General features: G+C 52.8%; 8 protein-coding genes across 8 annotated transcripts; 4 read left to right on the plus strand and 4 right to left on the minus strand.

Annotated features, from left to right (window-relative positions):
- Positions 1–212: 212 nt before the first annotated feature.
- Positions 213–1,220, plus strand: TRIREDRAFT_69171 (uncharacterized protein; the record flags this gene model as incomplete). Its single annotated transcript, XM_006968894.1, has 1 exon — positions 213–1,220. One exon carries the CDS (start codon positions 213–215, stop codon positions 1,218–1,220), a length of 1,008 nt encoding a protein of 335 aa, XP_006968956.1.
- Positions 1,221–1,613: 393 nt separating this feature from the next.
- On the minus strand, positions 1,614–2,066 carry TRIREDRAFT_111499 (uncharacterized protein; the record flags this gene model as incomplete). Its single annotated transcript, XM_006968958.1, has 1 exon — positions 1,614–2,066. One exon carries the CDS (start codon positions 2,064–2,066, stop codon positions 1,614–1,616), a length of 453 nt encoding a protein of 150 aa, XP_006969020.1.
- A 1,800-nt stretch (positions 2,067–3,866) lies between these two features.
- On the minus strand, positions 3,867–4,803 carry TRIREDRAFT_69115 (uncharacterized protein; the record flags this gene model as incomplete). Its single annotated transcript, XM_006968959.1, has 3 exons — positions 3,867–4,113; positions 4,208–4,619; positions 4,713–4,803. The coding sequence occupies 3 exons, from the start codon at positions 4,801–4,803 to the stop codon at positions 3,867–3,869; spliced, it is 750 nt and encodes a 249-aa protein (XP_006969021.1).
- Positions 4,804–6,066: 1,263 nt separating this feature from the next.
- Positions 6,067–6,720, plus strand: TRIREDRAFT_5651 (uncharacterized protein; the record flags this gene model as incomplete). The annotated part of the gene is made up of 3 exons (XM_006968854.1): positions 6,067–6,235; positions 6,326–6,563; positions 6,621–6,720. The coding sequence occupies 3 exons, from the start codon at positions 6,067–6,069 to the stop codon at positions 6,718–6,720; spliced, it is 507 nt and encodes a 168-aa protein (XP_006968916.1).
- A 258-nt stretch (positions 6,721–6,978) lies between these two features.
- Positions 6,979–7,433, minus strand: TRIREDRAFT_111502 (uncharacterized protein; the record flags this gene model as incomplete). The annotated part of the gene is made up of 3 exons (XM_006968960.1): positions 6,979–7,083; positions 7,207–7,331; positions 7,403–7,433. 3 exons carry the CDS (start codon positions 7,431–7,433, stop codon positions 6,979–6,981), a joined length of 261 nt encoding a protein of 86 aa, XP_006969022.1.
- Positions 7,434–8,782: 1,349 nt separating this feature from the next.
- On the plus strand, positions 8,783–9,560 carry TRIREDRAFT_23268 (uncharacterized protein; the record flags this gene model as incomplete). The annotated part of the gene is made up of 1 exon (XM_006968860.1): positions 8,783–9,560. The coding sequence occupies one exon, from the start codon at positions 8,783–8,785 to the stop codon at positions 9,503–9,505; it is 723 nt and encodes a 240-aa protein (XP_006968922.1). The 3' UTR covers positions 9,506–9,560.
- Positions 9,561–9,894: 334 nt separating this feature from the next.
- TRIREDRAFT_81742 (uncharacterized protein) lies at positions 9,895–11,184 on the minus strand (the record flags this gene model as incomplete). The annotated part of the gene is made up of 1 exon (XM_006968961.1): positions 9,895–11,184. One exon carries the CDS (start codon positions 11,182–11,184, stop codon positions 9,895–9,897), a length of 1,290 nt encoding a protein of 429 aa, XP_006969023.1.
- Positions 11,185–12,881: 1,697 nt separating this feature from the next.
- Positions 12,882–14,549, plus strand: TRIREDRAFT_68972 (uncharacterized protein; the record flags this gene model as incomplete). The annotated part of the gene is made up of 3 exons (XM_006968895.1): positions 12,882–13,010; positions 13,141–13,252; positions 13,324–14,549. The coding sequence occupies 3 exons, from the start codon at positions 12,882–12,884 to the stop codon at positions 14,547–14,549; spliced, it is 1,467 nt and encodes a 488-aa protein (XP_006968957.1).
- Positions 14,550–14,827: the final 278 nt, after the last annotated feature.

Consider the following 14,827-nt stretch of genomic DNA (forward strand, 5'->3'; position numbering starts at 1 on the left):
CAAGTCGAAGTCTGTAGAAGAGTGGGAGAAATGGTTCGATTATACGGGAGTTTCCGAGGAGGAGGACGACTTTGTGGCATGATATCTTCCTCTTGGGGGTTTTCATGTTCTTCTTCTTCATCTTCTTCACTTTGTAGCCTTGCCGCATATTTTTTCTCGAACTCGGATCTGAAGCACACAAATTTCTGCTGTTCACCATGGCGACGACAACAATGAAAGCATGGCAAATTGCCGCTCCAGGAACCATTGAAAATTCGCTCAAACTCATCGACAATGCGACAAAGCCAGCACCGCCCCTGAAAAAGGGCCAGATCCTCGTCGAGGTCATCAGCGCGGGCCTCAATCCCGCAGACTACAAAACCGTCGAGATGGGCTTCCTCTCCAAGGCCATCCTGTCCTTCCCCAAGACGCCCGGCATGGATCTCAGCGGCCGCGTCGTCGCGGTAGCAGATGATGTTACGGACGTCAAGGCCGGAGACGTCGTGCTGGCCCGCGTGGATCCTACAAAGGGGGCTGGCTCGCTGTCTCAGTACGTCGTCGCCGAGCGCGCTGGGTATGCTGCTTTACCGGGGGACTTTGACATGGATGTAGCTGCTGGTGCGCCGACGACTGCCCTGACGGCGTATCAGACGATCAAGCCGTATGTCGAAACGGGCTCCAAGGTCTTTATCAACGGCGGGTCGGGAGGCGTTGGCACCTTTGGGATTCAGATCGCAAAGGCTCTTGGGTGCTACGTCGCCGTCTCCTGTTCTACGACGAAGAAGGAGCTCTGCGAGAAGCTGGGTGCCGATGAGATTTTCGATTACAAGGCCGGCGATTTGGTTGCGCAGCTCAAGGAAAGCGGCAAAGTCTTTGATCTCATCGTCGACAATGTCGGCTCTTCCCTGCCGGGACTCTACCAGCAGTCGAAGCATTATCTCAAGCCAAAGGGGGCCTACGTGTTGGTGGGTGGTTCAGCGTCACTGAAGAGTGCCAGGAATGTTGCCGTGGCGAAGCTTGTGCCGTCGTTTTTGGGTGGAGGGAGGAACAAGCTCGTCACGTACATGACGTCGAATAACCACGATGATTTGGCACAGATTGCGCAGTGGTTGGGAGAAGGGAAGGTAAAGACGATTATTGATGCGACGTTTGAGTTTGAGGAGGCTGCGCAGGCTTTTGTGCATCTGAAGAAGGGCTCGAGTAGTGGCAAGGTGATTGTCCATGTTTCGAAGAAGACGTAAGATGCAGTAAAGGAGCGTATGTTGCGCTGCATTCTGAGAAGACTTCTTCTCAAGAACTGGAGAAGATACCCTTTATGAACCTCAATGTAATATAAGCGGTCATGTCTTTTTTCTCTACTTTGTGTGGCTTCTCGAGGTAGCACTTGATTGATGAGGAGCCACACTTCCTATAATAAAATATCTAGCATTCGCTTCACCATCGCAGTTTAACGGGAGCAGATCATGCTCATCCAGTCGTTCACATCTACAGTTGTAATATGGAGGGTTGTTATGAATGTATATTGATGTTCATGGACGTTTCCCTCTAGTCCATCCTCATCCCCCCTTTTCCTAATCTCATCCTTACATCCCGTACACGGATATATCTCGCCTCCAAGCTGAACCTCCTCCCCATCAAGGCTCGCAAATGTACGAGTAGCACACCAAGATGTTGCTCAAGCTGCACGCGGCACTGAACTCGTTGCAGTCCTTGATGCTATTGTCGCCAGGGTAACACGTGCCCTGCACGCTGCCGTCTCCGCCGGCAATGTAAAACAGCCAGGTGCCGTCGTCCTGGAGGTAAAAGTTCATGTTGCCGACGCCGCACATGCCGTCGAGCTCAAAGTAGTTGGAGCCGGTTTTCGAGATGCCGTAGACGGGCGGCTCGCCGTTGATGACGTGGCCGGTGCGGTCGCCGTCCATCATGCACTTGCAGTTGTAGTAGTTGGACGGGCAGGCGACGGCGTAGCTCTCGAGGCTGCCGCCAAAGCCGGGGGCGATGGAGCAGGGGCCCGTCAGGACGTGGAAGTCGGCTGCGGCGAGGCTGGCGAGGCCAAGCGCGGCGAGGAGCTGGGTTGAGGACTTCATATTTGGGGTTTGATGGGACGAGAAACTTGGGTATCGGGTGATGCTGAGATTGTCTTGACTTGTCTGCCTCTTCCTCATGGGATTTCGAGAGCGAGGGCAGCTTCTATATATACTTGAGATCAACTGATGAGCATATCGACCTTACTCGGGGCAACGATCTTCAACAGAAATTGAGCCTCCCAGCCAACTCTATCCATCAAGGTCCACTCGATGCATGGAGATGTTCTTGGCTGCATCGTCGCCGTAGGTTGATTCATCTCACCTTCCACTTACAGAGGCCTATACCTCAGACAATTTGGTCAGAACGGATCGTCGGCACAGTTCAGCCTCTGTCGTTCAGCAAGATAGCCCAGTTTGCCCAGCAGTATTCGCCCCGTCGGAGCTTTCGATTCTAAGAAAGGGAATACGTCAGAGACACAGCAGCCCAGGGTATTGATGTCTCCTGTCATATAACGATAGGCCCCGTATTGTACTAAGATCTCACCACACCCCCCATGCCAAGATGTCGATCGTTGAAGGGTTGAGAACTGCATCCTGCAGGGAAGCTGGAGTAGGACTTGATATCCAGAATCAATATTCGATGAAATAGGAATGCCCTTGGGGAGCTTTGCATCATATGGCAGCCTCGACCTGCCAATCTAGGGCCTAGCACGATACGATTCATGATACGATATGGAACCCGTTGGGCAGCTGTCTGTAGATGGAGAAGACCTCTCAACCAAGTAGCTACAGAGTTATCGTGTAAGATCATGGCAAATTCATCAGTCTTGATTGGGCGTTTGCAAAAAGAAATGGCGCACAGTAGGAAGAGACCCGGCAATTAGGCTCTGATGATAATATTACACGACACAGAGAAAAAGGGGAATAAGTCAAGGAGTGACCGAATCGAGTCATGATAACTCACCTTCGAATGCACTACTGCAGAGATCTTCCCCAGGAACGTGCCGGCTGAGCCTCCATCGCCCAGAACAGCAAGACTACCGTACTAGGTATTATTCACGAGTTGTGGTTGTGATCGGCCGGACCAAAATCTGGGCTGACCGCACATTGTTCTTTGATCGCCAGCCCTTATGCTTATATTAGACATCCAACAAGCTGGCGCGGAGCGACCTTTCCGAAACTGCGTAAATCGAGTTAAAAGCTGTGGCTGTAGTATGGAGACAGAGGGAGGATGAAGAAGGATGATTTGTGGATTAATCAATTCTTCTAGTCTCCATACCGGGAACATGATGCATCAACGGGAACGTGTTGCGGCAATCGAAGCTATGGGGCTCCCCATGGGGTCACTGCTACCTAATTGCTGACTGACTCTCCTGCAACTCCTGCACGGCCCTGACTGGGGATGTTGGCCAAGTGGGCGTGCTATTGACATCGTTGAGTCGAAGATATACAGGAAGATTCACAACGTGCGAACGAACATTTTGGGACATTGTCATTTCCAATGAGTTCGTGAGAATAGCTGCGTCATAGTAGGTAGATTCGGGCTTTGTGTATCAAGCAGCCGCAATGACATGAACACAAAAGCCTCACTCGTCACACCTTGATGTAATCATGTAACCAGAGCGTTCAGCTGAATCCACCAGCCATTGGAATCAATCCTCCTCTGCCAAGCAGCTAAAAGCGATGAGACACGTCAATTCGCATGGGATACCCCAAGAGCCCATGCAAAACACCGTTGAAAAGGTACCCCTGATATCACAACATCGGACACACCAAAAAACACATGAATCGATTTCTCTAAATCATTTCTGGGTATAAGATTCTTCAGAAACCATTCATTATCCGGCAATGCTCATCCGCTCAAAGGTGCTTGGCGAAAAAGTCGGCAACCTGCTTGTAGCCGCGCTCAAACTCCTTGACATTCTCCTCGTTCTTCAGGTCCGACCTGGCACCCATCCAGCCGTGGTGCATGTTCGGATAGGTCGTCACCTCAACGCGGTCGCCCATGATCTCCTGATACAGGGCAACCTTGTCAGCAGGCTCGTCCTTGGAGGCCAGCAGGATGTGAGGCACCGTCTGGACCTTGGCATCGGCTTCATCCAGGAGACTGGCCACACAAAAAGTTCAGGTCAGTAACGCACAACAAGGCCTTTGGTTTTTTGTTTGAAAGGGGTTTAAAAAAATGACAGAAAAGAACTCACCCAGGATGAGCCGTTCCGCTGGCGCTGAACCTCCGTCCAACGCCCTCGTTGCCCTCACCGCACGCCAGCACCGCCAGCTTGCCTCCCCAGCACAAGCCAAAGAGCCCCCAGTGGCCCTCGACGGCCGGGAACCTGTCCGCCAGGGCCTTGCGGAAGACGAGCAGCTTCTCGACGTTGGCCTGCGGGTTGCCCGTGGTGCTGACAAAGTCCTGCACCTTCTGGGCCTTTTCCGGCGTGTCCATGGGGATGGCGTTGATGTCCAGGCCGGTCCCGTCAAACAAGTCCGGGATGAGGACGAGGAAGCCGGTGTGGGCGGCGAGGCGGTCCGCGCCCTGGACCGTCTGGGGCCAGATGCCGAAGATGTCGTAGATGTCGACGATGCCCTTGGTGGCGTCCTCGGGGCCAACGATGTCTGTGTTGCACAAGTTGGTCAGGAAATTTCTGTCTTCTCCTTTCATCTCGTTCCCTCTCACTACTTGAGAGAGTGAAGGTGGCTTCATCTTACAGGTGTTGATGCCGGCAATCTTTTCGTATTTGCCCTTGGGGGTGTAGTCGGCCGTGACAGGGGCCAACTTGCAGCAGGCTGGGCTAGACATGGTGTCTATGTGAAGTGTTGGTTGAGAGTGAAGAAAGAGAGAGGTGAGCAGTTGATGCTATCAAGCTCAGAGAGAGAGTTGCTGATGGACAACACGGTAGGCTTCATCGTCTTCCTGTCTCTCTCACTCTCTATATATAGGTATATACCTATCTATGCTCTTGCTCCTCGATTTTGCCTCGGGTGGGTCTTGAGCGGGCAATTTCCCACATTTTGGCCCTGGAAGCGGTTGTTTGCGCGGTAGCACAATCACATCTTGACCCAGACGGGGCTCCATATCGAGCCTCGAGTCGTGCCGGCGTCGGTGCCGAGCCGGCGAGCCGAGTTTTATGTGTGACGAGAGGTGAGTGAAGGAGGAAAATGTCCCGAGAGGGGCTCCAGATTCGAAAAAAGAAAAACGTCACGGATTTTTTTGAGGCGGGGGTTCCGATTGAAGTTTCCTTGCATCTTCATCTGCATCTGTCTGCCGAATCGGTTCGAGATGTTGACAAGTCTGGTGTTTTGCTTGGCATAATTGGTAACAGATGGACTGCAGACTATCTCCCGTCTCATTACTGCTGAAGAGCACAAACAGTAGTTGCACTTACACACTTTGAAGTGAATGTTTTCCTCTTCTTCTGTGGCGGAGTCCTCTGGATCCTTGATTCACCCCCGCTTTTAGCGCCATAATCCGAGATTCAATGTCTTTTCTGCAGGGCTTTCTCCAACAAAGCAGAGCATCTCGAAACCTCGAGATCCCGCCGCTCCATCTCAGATGGCCACGACGTGTTTTAAATCCGTGATAAGTCCGGCCGTCGCCCTTGTTGAACGGCTTCTTGTCGCAAAGACGGAACTTTGAGACGGAATTCAGCTCGATTAGGCTTAGAATATTCCGTTAAAGAATAGGAGCGTCGAGGGTTTTGAGAGCTCGAGTCTGGTGAGGCTCGGTTGCTCTTCTTATTGCTTGTCATTTACACTCCCTTTTGACGTTGCTCTTGAACACATCGACATGTTTTGTGATGTGTGAGAGAACATTGTACTTGCGGATCAATTCTCGCAGCTTACTGCCCAAGTGTTATATTGTGAATGAATCCTCTTGTAGCCATCATCATATCGTCACCTCTGTTACGTCATGTAAATCACTTGGAGAATATCAACGAACTCTTGTTAATGCCGTTCACAAAACATCATGGCAACTCACAATCAAACGCCGTGAAACTTGAGCCATTCAGAACTTGGCAACTCTAACTCGACGATTCTCCTTCAAAGATACTCCAAGTCCAACATGGCAAATCAAACCTGGAAAGCTGAGCCGCCGTACAAGAAACCCAACGAGTCCTTCACCAAGAAGCTCCAAGGCTCGTGCCACTGCGGCCGCGTAAAGTACTGGCTCAGTCAAGACAAGCCTCTCGCCTCCAAGTACTGCCACTGCGATGGCTGCAAAGTGCTCCACGGTAAGTCTCACCCCCTATCACTGCCACCTTTTAGGGTACCTACGCCCCCTCCCTTGGCATGATTGTGTCCTTCTCACATCAAGGGCGCAGGCGCACCTTTCCAATGGGCAGCAATCTTCAAAAAGCAGGACATGGCATTCGAGAGCGGCGCCGAAAACCTACGCTTTTACAACTCCAGTTCTCAAGCACAGGAGCGTGAATTGCCCTGCAAAGTGAGCTGCTCTTACTGCGGCAGTCTCATCATGGACGAGGGGCGCAACATGGTTCTACTGTTTCCAACGCTTCTCTCTTTCGAGAATGAAGCCCAGAGAAAAAGCTTTGATGTGCAGTATGTGCTTTCTCGGGACTCGTGTGATAGCTAGGTCGTGGCTAACTTGGCGTGCAGGTGTCACCTCTTCTATCCGCAGAGGGTCGTCGATTTGCCGGATGGAAAGCCCAAATGGTCAGGGCTGGATGATAAAAGCGAGCTTCTGGATGAACCTTGACCGAGTCTGGGAAGAGAAGGGTCGAGATTTCATGCCGATCTATGTTGTATAGTATAATTCGACCGTAATCACATGCCCTCAAACTGATCGAACATTCCCCTTCCCTAGTCCCCAGATCCCCAACCCAACTGCCAGCGTGAGAGACAGGCCATTCAGCCCTTTTTAACGTGTTGCTTCGAAGTTCTTTTATTCCCGTTTCTCATGCGTGAAATATATGTACACGTCGTCGCATCGCCCATCGCCCATCCCAGCCGGCCTTTAGTTGCTCCGCGCACCCTCTTTCGACTCCCGCAGCTCGTTCATCTTGGCGACTCGCTTCTTGAACTCGACGTACTGGCACTTTTCGTAGCTGTGTCGCTCGTCCTAGACCCGCCATCCAGCATCGCATTAGCAAAAAAACGCTCTCCGCTCACGCCCTCTGCAGGGTTATAACCTCTCCCCTCTTCTGGCCCCTCTAGCCTCAACGCCCATGTTCAAAAAACGTACCGTGCACTTCCACGGAGCGTACCACGTCTCCCTCCGGCACTTGTTGAGCGGAATCAGGAGGTGGGCGCAGCTGTCTCGGTATGCGAGCGGGAGCCGGGCATCGCGCATCTCCTCGCGGGTCGCCTCTGCAGTCACCGTCAGCATTCACAGATCGCGGATCGAGAGAGAAACACTTCAGTGAAGCATCAGCGCTTACGCCGCGGTTCAATAGCTGCGTCGGAAGCCATGGTTGCGAGTTCAATTGGCCTGGCGAGCGTGATGTCGTGGGATTGAAGGGCCGCAAAAGGTTCCTTTGCTGCTTTGTCGGGTCAAGGCCGGCCGCTTGGAGGGTGCTGGAGTGGCAGCCCGAAAAGTCAGGCAGCTGTTTTTTTTTTGGTGTAAACATAGAAGGTACATCTGTCCGGGTACCACCTCAGTCTCGGCCATTCAAGTACTCCCAAATCTCGAGTCAGACTCAATAAACTTGAAGTTGGTTGACTTATACCTAGTCTTACAACAGCAACAACCACCAAGAAATGCATGTGGAAACAGCAGATGTCGCCCAATAAAGTCTCCTGATCATGTCCAACATGTCATCGCATGTCATCATCAAGCGCAAGCTGCATCAATCTTTGCCTTCCACGTCAGACTGTTTATCCCTTTCTGCGTCCAATAGACACGCTTCTACCTTGGTATTACAGGCGTCGTCGTCTCACTCAAACAATCAACAGGCTGCCCACGACTGAAACACCACCACCACCAGCATCAACCAACAGCAAAAGATGTCAACAAGTTGAGCAGTCTCAAGAGCCTCACAGCTGCACTGCATCTCATCCAATCCCACCCGCGACCCGCGACAACCCCAAACGCGCATCTTCGCGTCTATTTACGCATCCAAAAGCCCTCCAGACTCTTCCCTCCACCACCGAATGATTGGCTCTCGTGCTCCCACTTCGCATGCCCGTGAATCTCATCACTGCCCAAAGCCTCGCTCTGTTCACGATGCAGAAACAGCCAACCAGCCACCAGTTCCGCTTCCTTTTCTCCTCCAGAACCTACACCGAAAGATGCAAAATGCGTCATCCATCTGCTCATCGACTTCATGCAAGATCAGGTGCTTTCGCGACGCGGCTCCGCGCACTGCGTCGTCGTCGTCGTCGTCGTCGTCTGTCAGACGAGCGTGTTTCGTGCATTGTGCATGCGCTCAGGCCGGCCATTGGGCTGAGATGGAAAAAAAAAAAAAAAAAAAAAGCCTGCACGTAGATTCTATATAAGTCGGGACGCTCGTAGTCCCAGTGATGATATTTGCTCTCGTCATGATTCTTGCTTTCTTCTATAATCCCATCTCTCTTTTTGTCCCAACATTGCACTCGACTTCGTGTTCCATCAGTCTGCTTCCTTTCGTTCAAAGCCGCCTTCAACAACGATATATACCTGCACATACGACTACCTACTACCATAATTCACTCTTTTAAATCATCGTCAACGCCTTGCTTCAGCATTCCGCATCATAGCAAAACTCCTTTCATTCAACAGCCATACTCGCCCTCGATTCGGACTTTTTGACTTCACACATAAACATTCTTAATTCTTCACAATGACCTCTCACCACGACATCATCGCCTGGCTCGTCCCAACAACCCTCCACTCCTTATCCGACAAAGCAACCCGACTCCCTGAAAACGCCTCCCGCATCATCACCTACACGCCCTCATACTCCCGCCTCTCCTCCCGCCTCTCCAACGTCACGCACAACATCCCCGGCAGAGCCATCCAGCTCAGTTTCTCACAGCCGCCCAAACGCCCCGGCAGCTTCATCATCGGCACCGACCCGCGAACCTGCGACATCGTCCTGCCCGGCGTCGAGGGCATATCGAAGCAGCACTGCGCCCTCACCTTTGACGCGCAGTCCAGGCTTGTCCTCAGCGACTTTTCAGAAAGGGGGACCCAGGTGTGGTACGACTGGGAGAGCAACGGCGACAGGACGGATTACTCGTGGCTTCTCAGCAGCGGGTGCTCCCACGAGTTCCCGAGCATGGTGCAGCGCATCACTGTTGATATCCAGAGAGTCAGGTTTCAGGTCGTCGTCAACGATCATTCCGCAGACTGGGACGCCTTTAGGGAAAATGTCGATAGGTTTTGCGAGCAACCTAGCTGGGAGGATGATTCTCCCTGGGCTGATGCAGCATCCGTGCTGTCATCGACTGTGGCCCCTTTTCAACCCGTTGTTGTGAGGGAGGCAACAAGCGAACCTTTTGGGGAGGTATATCTCTGGAATCTGGCACGACCATGGGAGCCAATGGTAAAGGCATCGGCATAGCATTGCAGAGTGCGGCCGGCAATCCGAACGGAAGGGCATGCCAGCTGGACAACGGGCAAGGAAGAAAGCAGTGAGGGAATCTGGGGGATGCACTCCAGCATCATGTTCTTCAGAAGCACGGGATAAATAGGTAGCTCAGCCGTGGACTTGTACACACCTCTCAGACTGCAAGGGCGAGAAACAATGCATCAGGTTTCGAATTAATTCTCAAAAACGCTCCAAATATTGTGACAAGCCCCCCTCCATCCAAAGAGGGTATTTTAACAAACTCCAAAAGCATATCCCACCCCAATGCATGGTTTGCCTCTGCCGTTACCCACCATCTTCCTATCCAGTGATTCTCTCGCTCTCTCTCCATCTCTCTCTCTCAACTCCACCTCTGCCGCGCTCTAAGCCTCAACAACTGGCGTCTCCGCGGGTTGTTGCTCCTCCTCCTCATCCATGAACCGTGTCATGGCAAATTCCGGCGCTCTCCTTCGCTGGATGCCGCGTCCCCCCCGGCCGCCCTTTCTAAGAGCTGCCGTGGCGGCCTCTTCGCGGACGAGCGCCTTTTCCGCCTCCTTGTCCAGCATGGTGCCCTCCAGACTGAGATAGCTCGTCTCGCCGCTGACACCGACATCAAAGTTGCGGATACGAAAGCGAATCTTGCCCTTAACCTTGTTCCCGTCTGCGTCAACCCAGAAGCCCGTGCTGTGAATCTGTCGCACCACGCCATGATCGTCAGAGGTGATGACGGATGCCGTCTCCTCCATGCCGTGCGCCTCGGGGTCCTCGTTAGAGACCCATTTCCAAGAAGACGGCAGACGTCGAGCCTCGATGGAAGCGTTGAACTGGCCGAAGCAGACGACGCCAATGTGGCCCTCAGTCTGGAGGTTAATGGTGCCCTCCATCCATGCACCGCGGCTGGGCACAAACAGCTCGACTTCAGCGGTGATCCAGCCAAAGCCAACGGCATACTCGTTGATTGACTTGACGACTGTCTGGTCGTCATCGGACGTTGCCGCGCCCTTGCGCCCAGGGTTCTCACCCAGCGCTACGTTCTTGTAGTTCAAGAGCACACCCCGCAGGGCCGGGACGTATTTGTTCTTGAGATGCTGCAGATGTTGGTACTCGGCGTTTGTTACGGGCTGCGACCAACCAATGGGGTATATGGGCTCGTAGAGGGAGACGGTCTGGCTGTAGAATGGGAACTGAGGTCGGGCAGGGATGTCGGAGGGTTGATAGACTTCGGGCGCTGTCTGCGTCGTTGACTTCTGGATGGGCTTCTCGGTTTCCAGGACCTCCGCGTCGGCAGCTGCAGGCTCCTCGTAGGTTTCGGCATCTTCGTCGGCGTGCTTCTTGGACTTTTTCTTCTTCTTCTTCTCCGGGCTGGCAGCCTCGACTTCGGGCTCTTCTTCCTTGTGCTTCTTCTTATGCTCCTTCTTCTTCTTCTTGTGCGCTACTTCGGAGCCGTCATTGTCGATGCTGGCTGGCGGTTGTGAAGCCTCGGCGTCCTCCTCTCTGTTCTCGTCCACAGATTCGCTCTTGGACTTTTTGTGCTTGCGGCTCCTGTCGGGAAGTGCGTCCTCGTCTCGCTCTCGCTTCTTTTCTGACTTGGATGACTTGTCCTTCTTCTCCTTCTTGTGCTTCTTTTCCGATTTTGAGAGCGCCGGCTCGGGCGACGCAATTGAGGAGGACATTGTGTCGCAATTCCCGACAGCCCGCCGATTGCTTCGCAGTGGCTTGGAATGAAGCTTGCTTCAATTGCTGGGAAATTTTTTTGCAGACGATAGCTCGCTGGCGGCTTATCTTATCGATTATCGCACACCTGGTGGGGCACATGCATTCACCCAATTCTGCCTCCAAGTGCCGAAGAGGTTTGGAGAAAGCCGTGATCAATAAAAAGTTGGATTTTTTGGTTTCATTCTTCATCTCTTCATTTTAAAACTCAAGGCTTGCTGGGTTCTACTGCTTCAACTGATATCACAGGGCCGCTATCCAAGATGCAAGACGCCCTCGTCTTTGTCCATCTGCTCCTGGTACTTTATCCAAATCGCCACGGCTAGAAACAGCCTATATATCTTGCCAATTTGGCAGCTACTTTACCATGTTAATTACTGAAACCAGTCGTTCAGCAGCTGATAACGCTTCATCGGCGCTCTGGTGACGCATTGTTATCGCATGAGATCATTACATTGATACCTAGCATGATAGGGAACCGTGTATGTTCTGTTGAGGGTCTATCCTCCTCTGTGAGCCAAATCTCATGCCATTCCCGCCAACCTGTGGAGACTACATCATGCTTGCTTCTTCACTCTGAGTCGTCTTTGATGCTAGAAAGACAGAGGGACTAATAAAGTTGACGATGGGTTACCAAGGCTTTCATCAGCCTCAAGCAAGACCGTTCTAGTTGAACAAGGTGGCACGAGAACGGACGGACCGAAATCGCTCGGATCACTCAATTTGCCCGGCCGCCAACAAACCCACTTCGACAACGACCACCCCATTCTACGTCCTTGTACGTAACAAAAGAACCTGTCTGGCCGAGAGAATTGACGCATCATGAAATGTCACTGAATGGATCGGTACCGGCTCCGAGACCCTCTTCAGGTCCCGTTTTCGAGTCATTAGGACAGGACAAAGAGCCCGTACACTAATTCGTAGTGTCCAACTTATACGACCTGGCAGCCCAGAAACCCTGTGCTGTCCTGGTGAGGAGCAGCTTCACCAGCGGAACAGAAAAAAAAAACCCTGTAAGAGACAGCATGATTGCGCTCACCAAAGCGTTGAGCTGCTTCATCGTCTCCATCCCTTCTCACCAGGGACAGACACAAGAGACTGAATCGACATCTCGGCGAAACCCGTCGATACTTCATGTCAAAGGACAATCGACCAAACTGCCAGTTATTAATTCGGCTCTCCGCAATCGCTGAGAAAAATTCTACTGGCTAGTCAGCACTTGCCATGCTTGTCCCTTGTCTGGATCGCCTTGGCATCATCGAAATAGTAGTAGTACTAGAACCGCCTCTCAGGTCCCGTCCAGGTGGAACTGCTTGATGCAGCACGTTGCGATCCATACGATACACGTACAGGCCACAGCAAACGAGGCATGGCCTGCTGCTTTTACGACCGGGCAAAGACCCGGACATGTTCCAGCTAGGAGAAGAAGAAATCAATGGCCATGTGGCACCGATCCACCATGGCTTCCACGCAGTGTTTTTATCAATCAGTCCCATATCAATCAGATAAGATGGCTGCCCACGACCTCCTCTTATAACCCCATCGTGTCCCCTCCTCTCCTTGGGTGTCGCTGCAGCGCCTGCTTTCTCGCGTATGCTCTCGTCACGACAATCCCCCATCATTCCTTATATTATAGTCGGAGAGAGGACTGCGCATCATGAGGAGCGACGAGGAGAAGCGTCCCGCCGACGTCGTCGGTGTGTCGGCTCTCGACGAGTCGGACACTGCGTCTGATGGGCGAAGCACCAAGGTGCCGATGAGCATGAAGATTCTTTCTGTCGTTCTCGTCAGCCTGGTGGGCTTTGGCTCGCACTGGAGCAGCGGCGTGACGGGTGCCATGAAAAGCACCCTGAAAAAGGTTGCCTCTCTCTCTCTCACTTTGACTCTGTGGATGATGGCCACTAACAGAACCGCAGGAGCTGCACATCAACAACGCGCAATATGCCACGCTGGATGCAAGTGAAAACTTCATCAAGACGGCCCTGATCCTTGTCAGCGGTATCGTCACAGATCGATTTGGTGGTGCCAGTACGTGTAAAGATTCTCACATTATTCCCCCCCTGGTGCCAACCCTCTACTTACAGCTCCCCCAACACCAGGAACAATGCTCTGGGGCAACGCCGTCTACAGCATCGGCGCCATTCTCATCGCGGCGGCCACCCAAGTCCGCAGCTTCAAGTTCATGATCGCCGGCAGCGTCGTCCAGGCCCTCGGCGACGTCGCCACCCAATGCGCCCAGTACAAGGTCTTCTCGTCCTGGTTCGCGCCGTCAAACGGCTTCGCTTCCACGCTCGGCTTCGAGCTGGGCCTCGGCAAGATTGGCAGCTTCGTCGGCAAGGCATCGGCCAACGTCATTGCAAAGAACACGGGCAACTTTAGCTGGGTCTACTGGTGCGCCGTCTTCATCAACCTCTTTACAAACGTGGTGACGGTCGGCTTCTACGTCTTCACCGAGTACTGCGAGCGGCGCTACGCCGGCTCCAACGACCCGGCAACCGGCGAGAGGCTGACGGAGAAGAACAGCAAGTTTGAAATCACAAAGATGCTGCGGCTTCCCTGGCCGTTCTGGCTCGTCTCCCTCTTCTCCCTCTTCCAGACGTCCGTCGCCGGCGTCTTCTCCACCAATGCCACCGAGTTTGCCGAGAAGCGCTTCAACATCTCGGCCGTCACCGCGGGCTGGTACTCGGCCATGTCGCAGTATCTCGGCTTCTTCCTGGTGCCCCTCCTGGGCATCTTCATTGATGTCTTTGGCCAGCGCAACACCATCATGCTCGTCTGTGGTCTCGGCATGCTGCTGTCCATGTGTCTTGCTGCCTTTGGGCCTACCATTGCGGGCACAGCAGCCAGCTTTGGCATCTACGCGTTTGCGTCCTCGCTGGGCCCCACGGTCATCATCGATAGCATCCGCACCAGCATGTGGTATCAGGAAGTCTTTGGGTCGGGCTACGCCATCAAGATTGCCATCAACAACAGCATGACAATCATCATTGGCATTGTGGCAGGCGTCATCCAGGACCACGACAACGACGGCTATGACCGCGTCATTATTCTCTACGTCGTGCTGGCAGCAGGCTCCGTGGTGGTTGGTGCCCTGATGTTCGCAATGAGCTTCTTTAATCCTACGATGGGCAGGCTGCAGTGGACGCGCAAGCAGAGAATCCTCAGAGGCGAAAAGATCAATGCTCTCAAGGAGGAATTTGAGGAGGGACGGAACCGGGAAAAGCAGAGGATGTTGAGTCTCTCTTGTTTCGTTGCTACGATTGTCCTGTTGCTGGGAGCCTGGGCGACGTACTTTTGGGGAGTAGCCACAGGCCATAACGATTAAAAGTGATGGAAACAGGTAGATACATGTGCTCGAAAGCAATGATACATCCAGTCTTGTGACGAAGTGACCAAGTTCCTGCGATGACATATCTGTGAAGGTAAGTACATGTATATATATTGTCAGTCTAAAAGTCTGGTTCTAAATTAACATGAGTATTCTCAAGTTCCACCATGGTCATTCTATCTTTGCAAATGACATCAAGCCCCTCAGCCCTTTGCTGCTCTCCCAAGCCCTCCTTATTTGACCCTCCATGATAAGTAAGATGGAACTCCATCACA

Source organism: Trichoderma reesei, assembly GCF_000167675.1.
Source record: "Trichoderma reesei QM6a unplaced genomic scaffold TRIREscaffold_27, whole genome shotgun sequence".
Taxonomy (NCBI): domain Eukaryota; kingdom Fungi; phylum Ascomycota; class Sordariomycetes; order Hypocreales; family Hypocreaceae; genus Trichoderma; species Trichoderma reesei.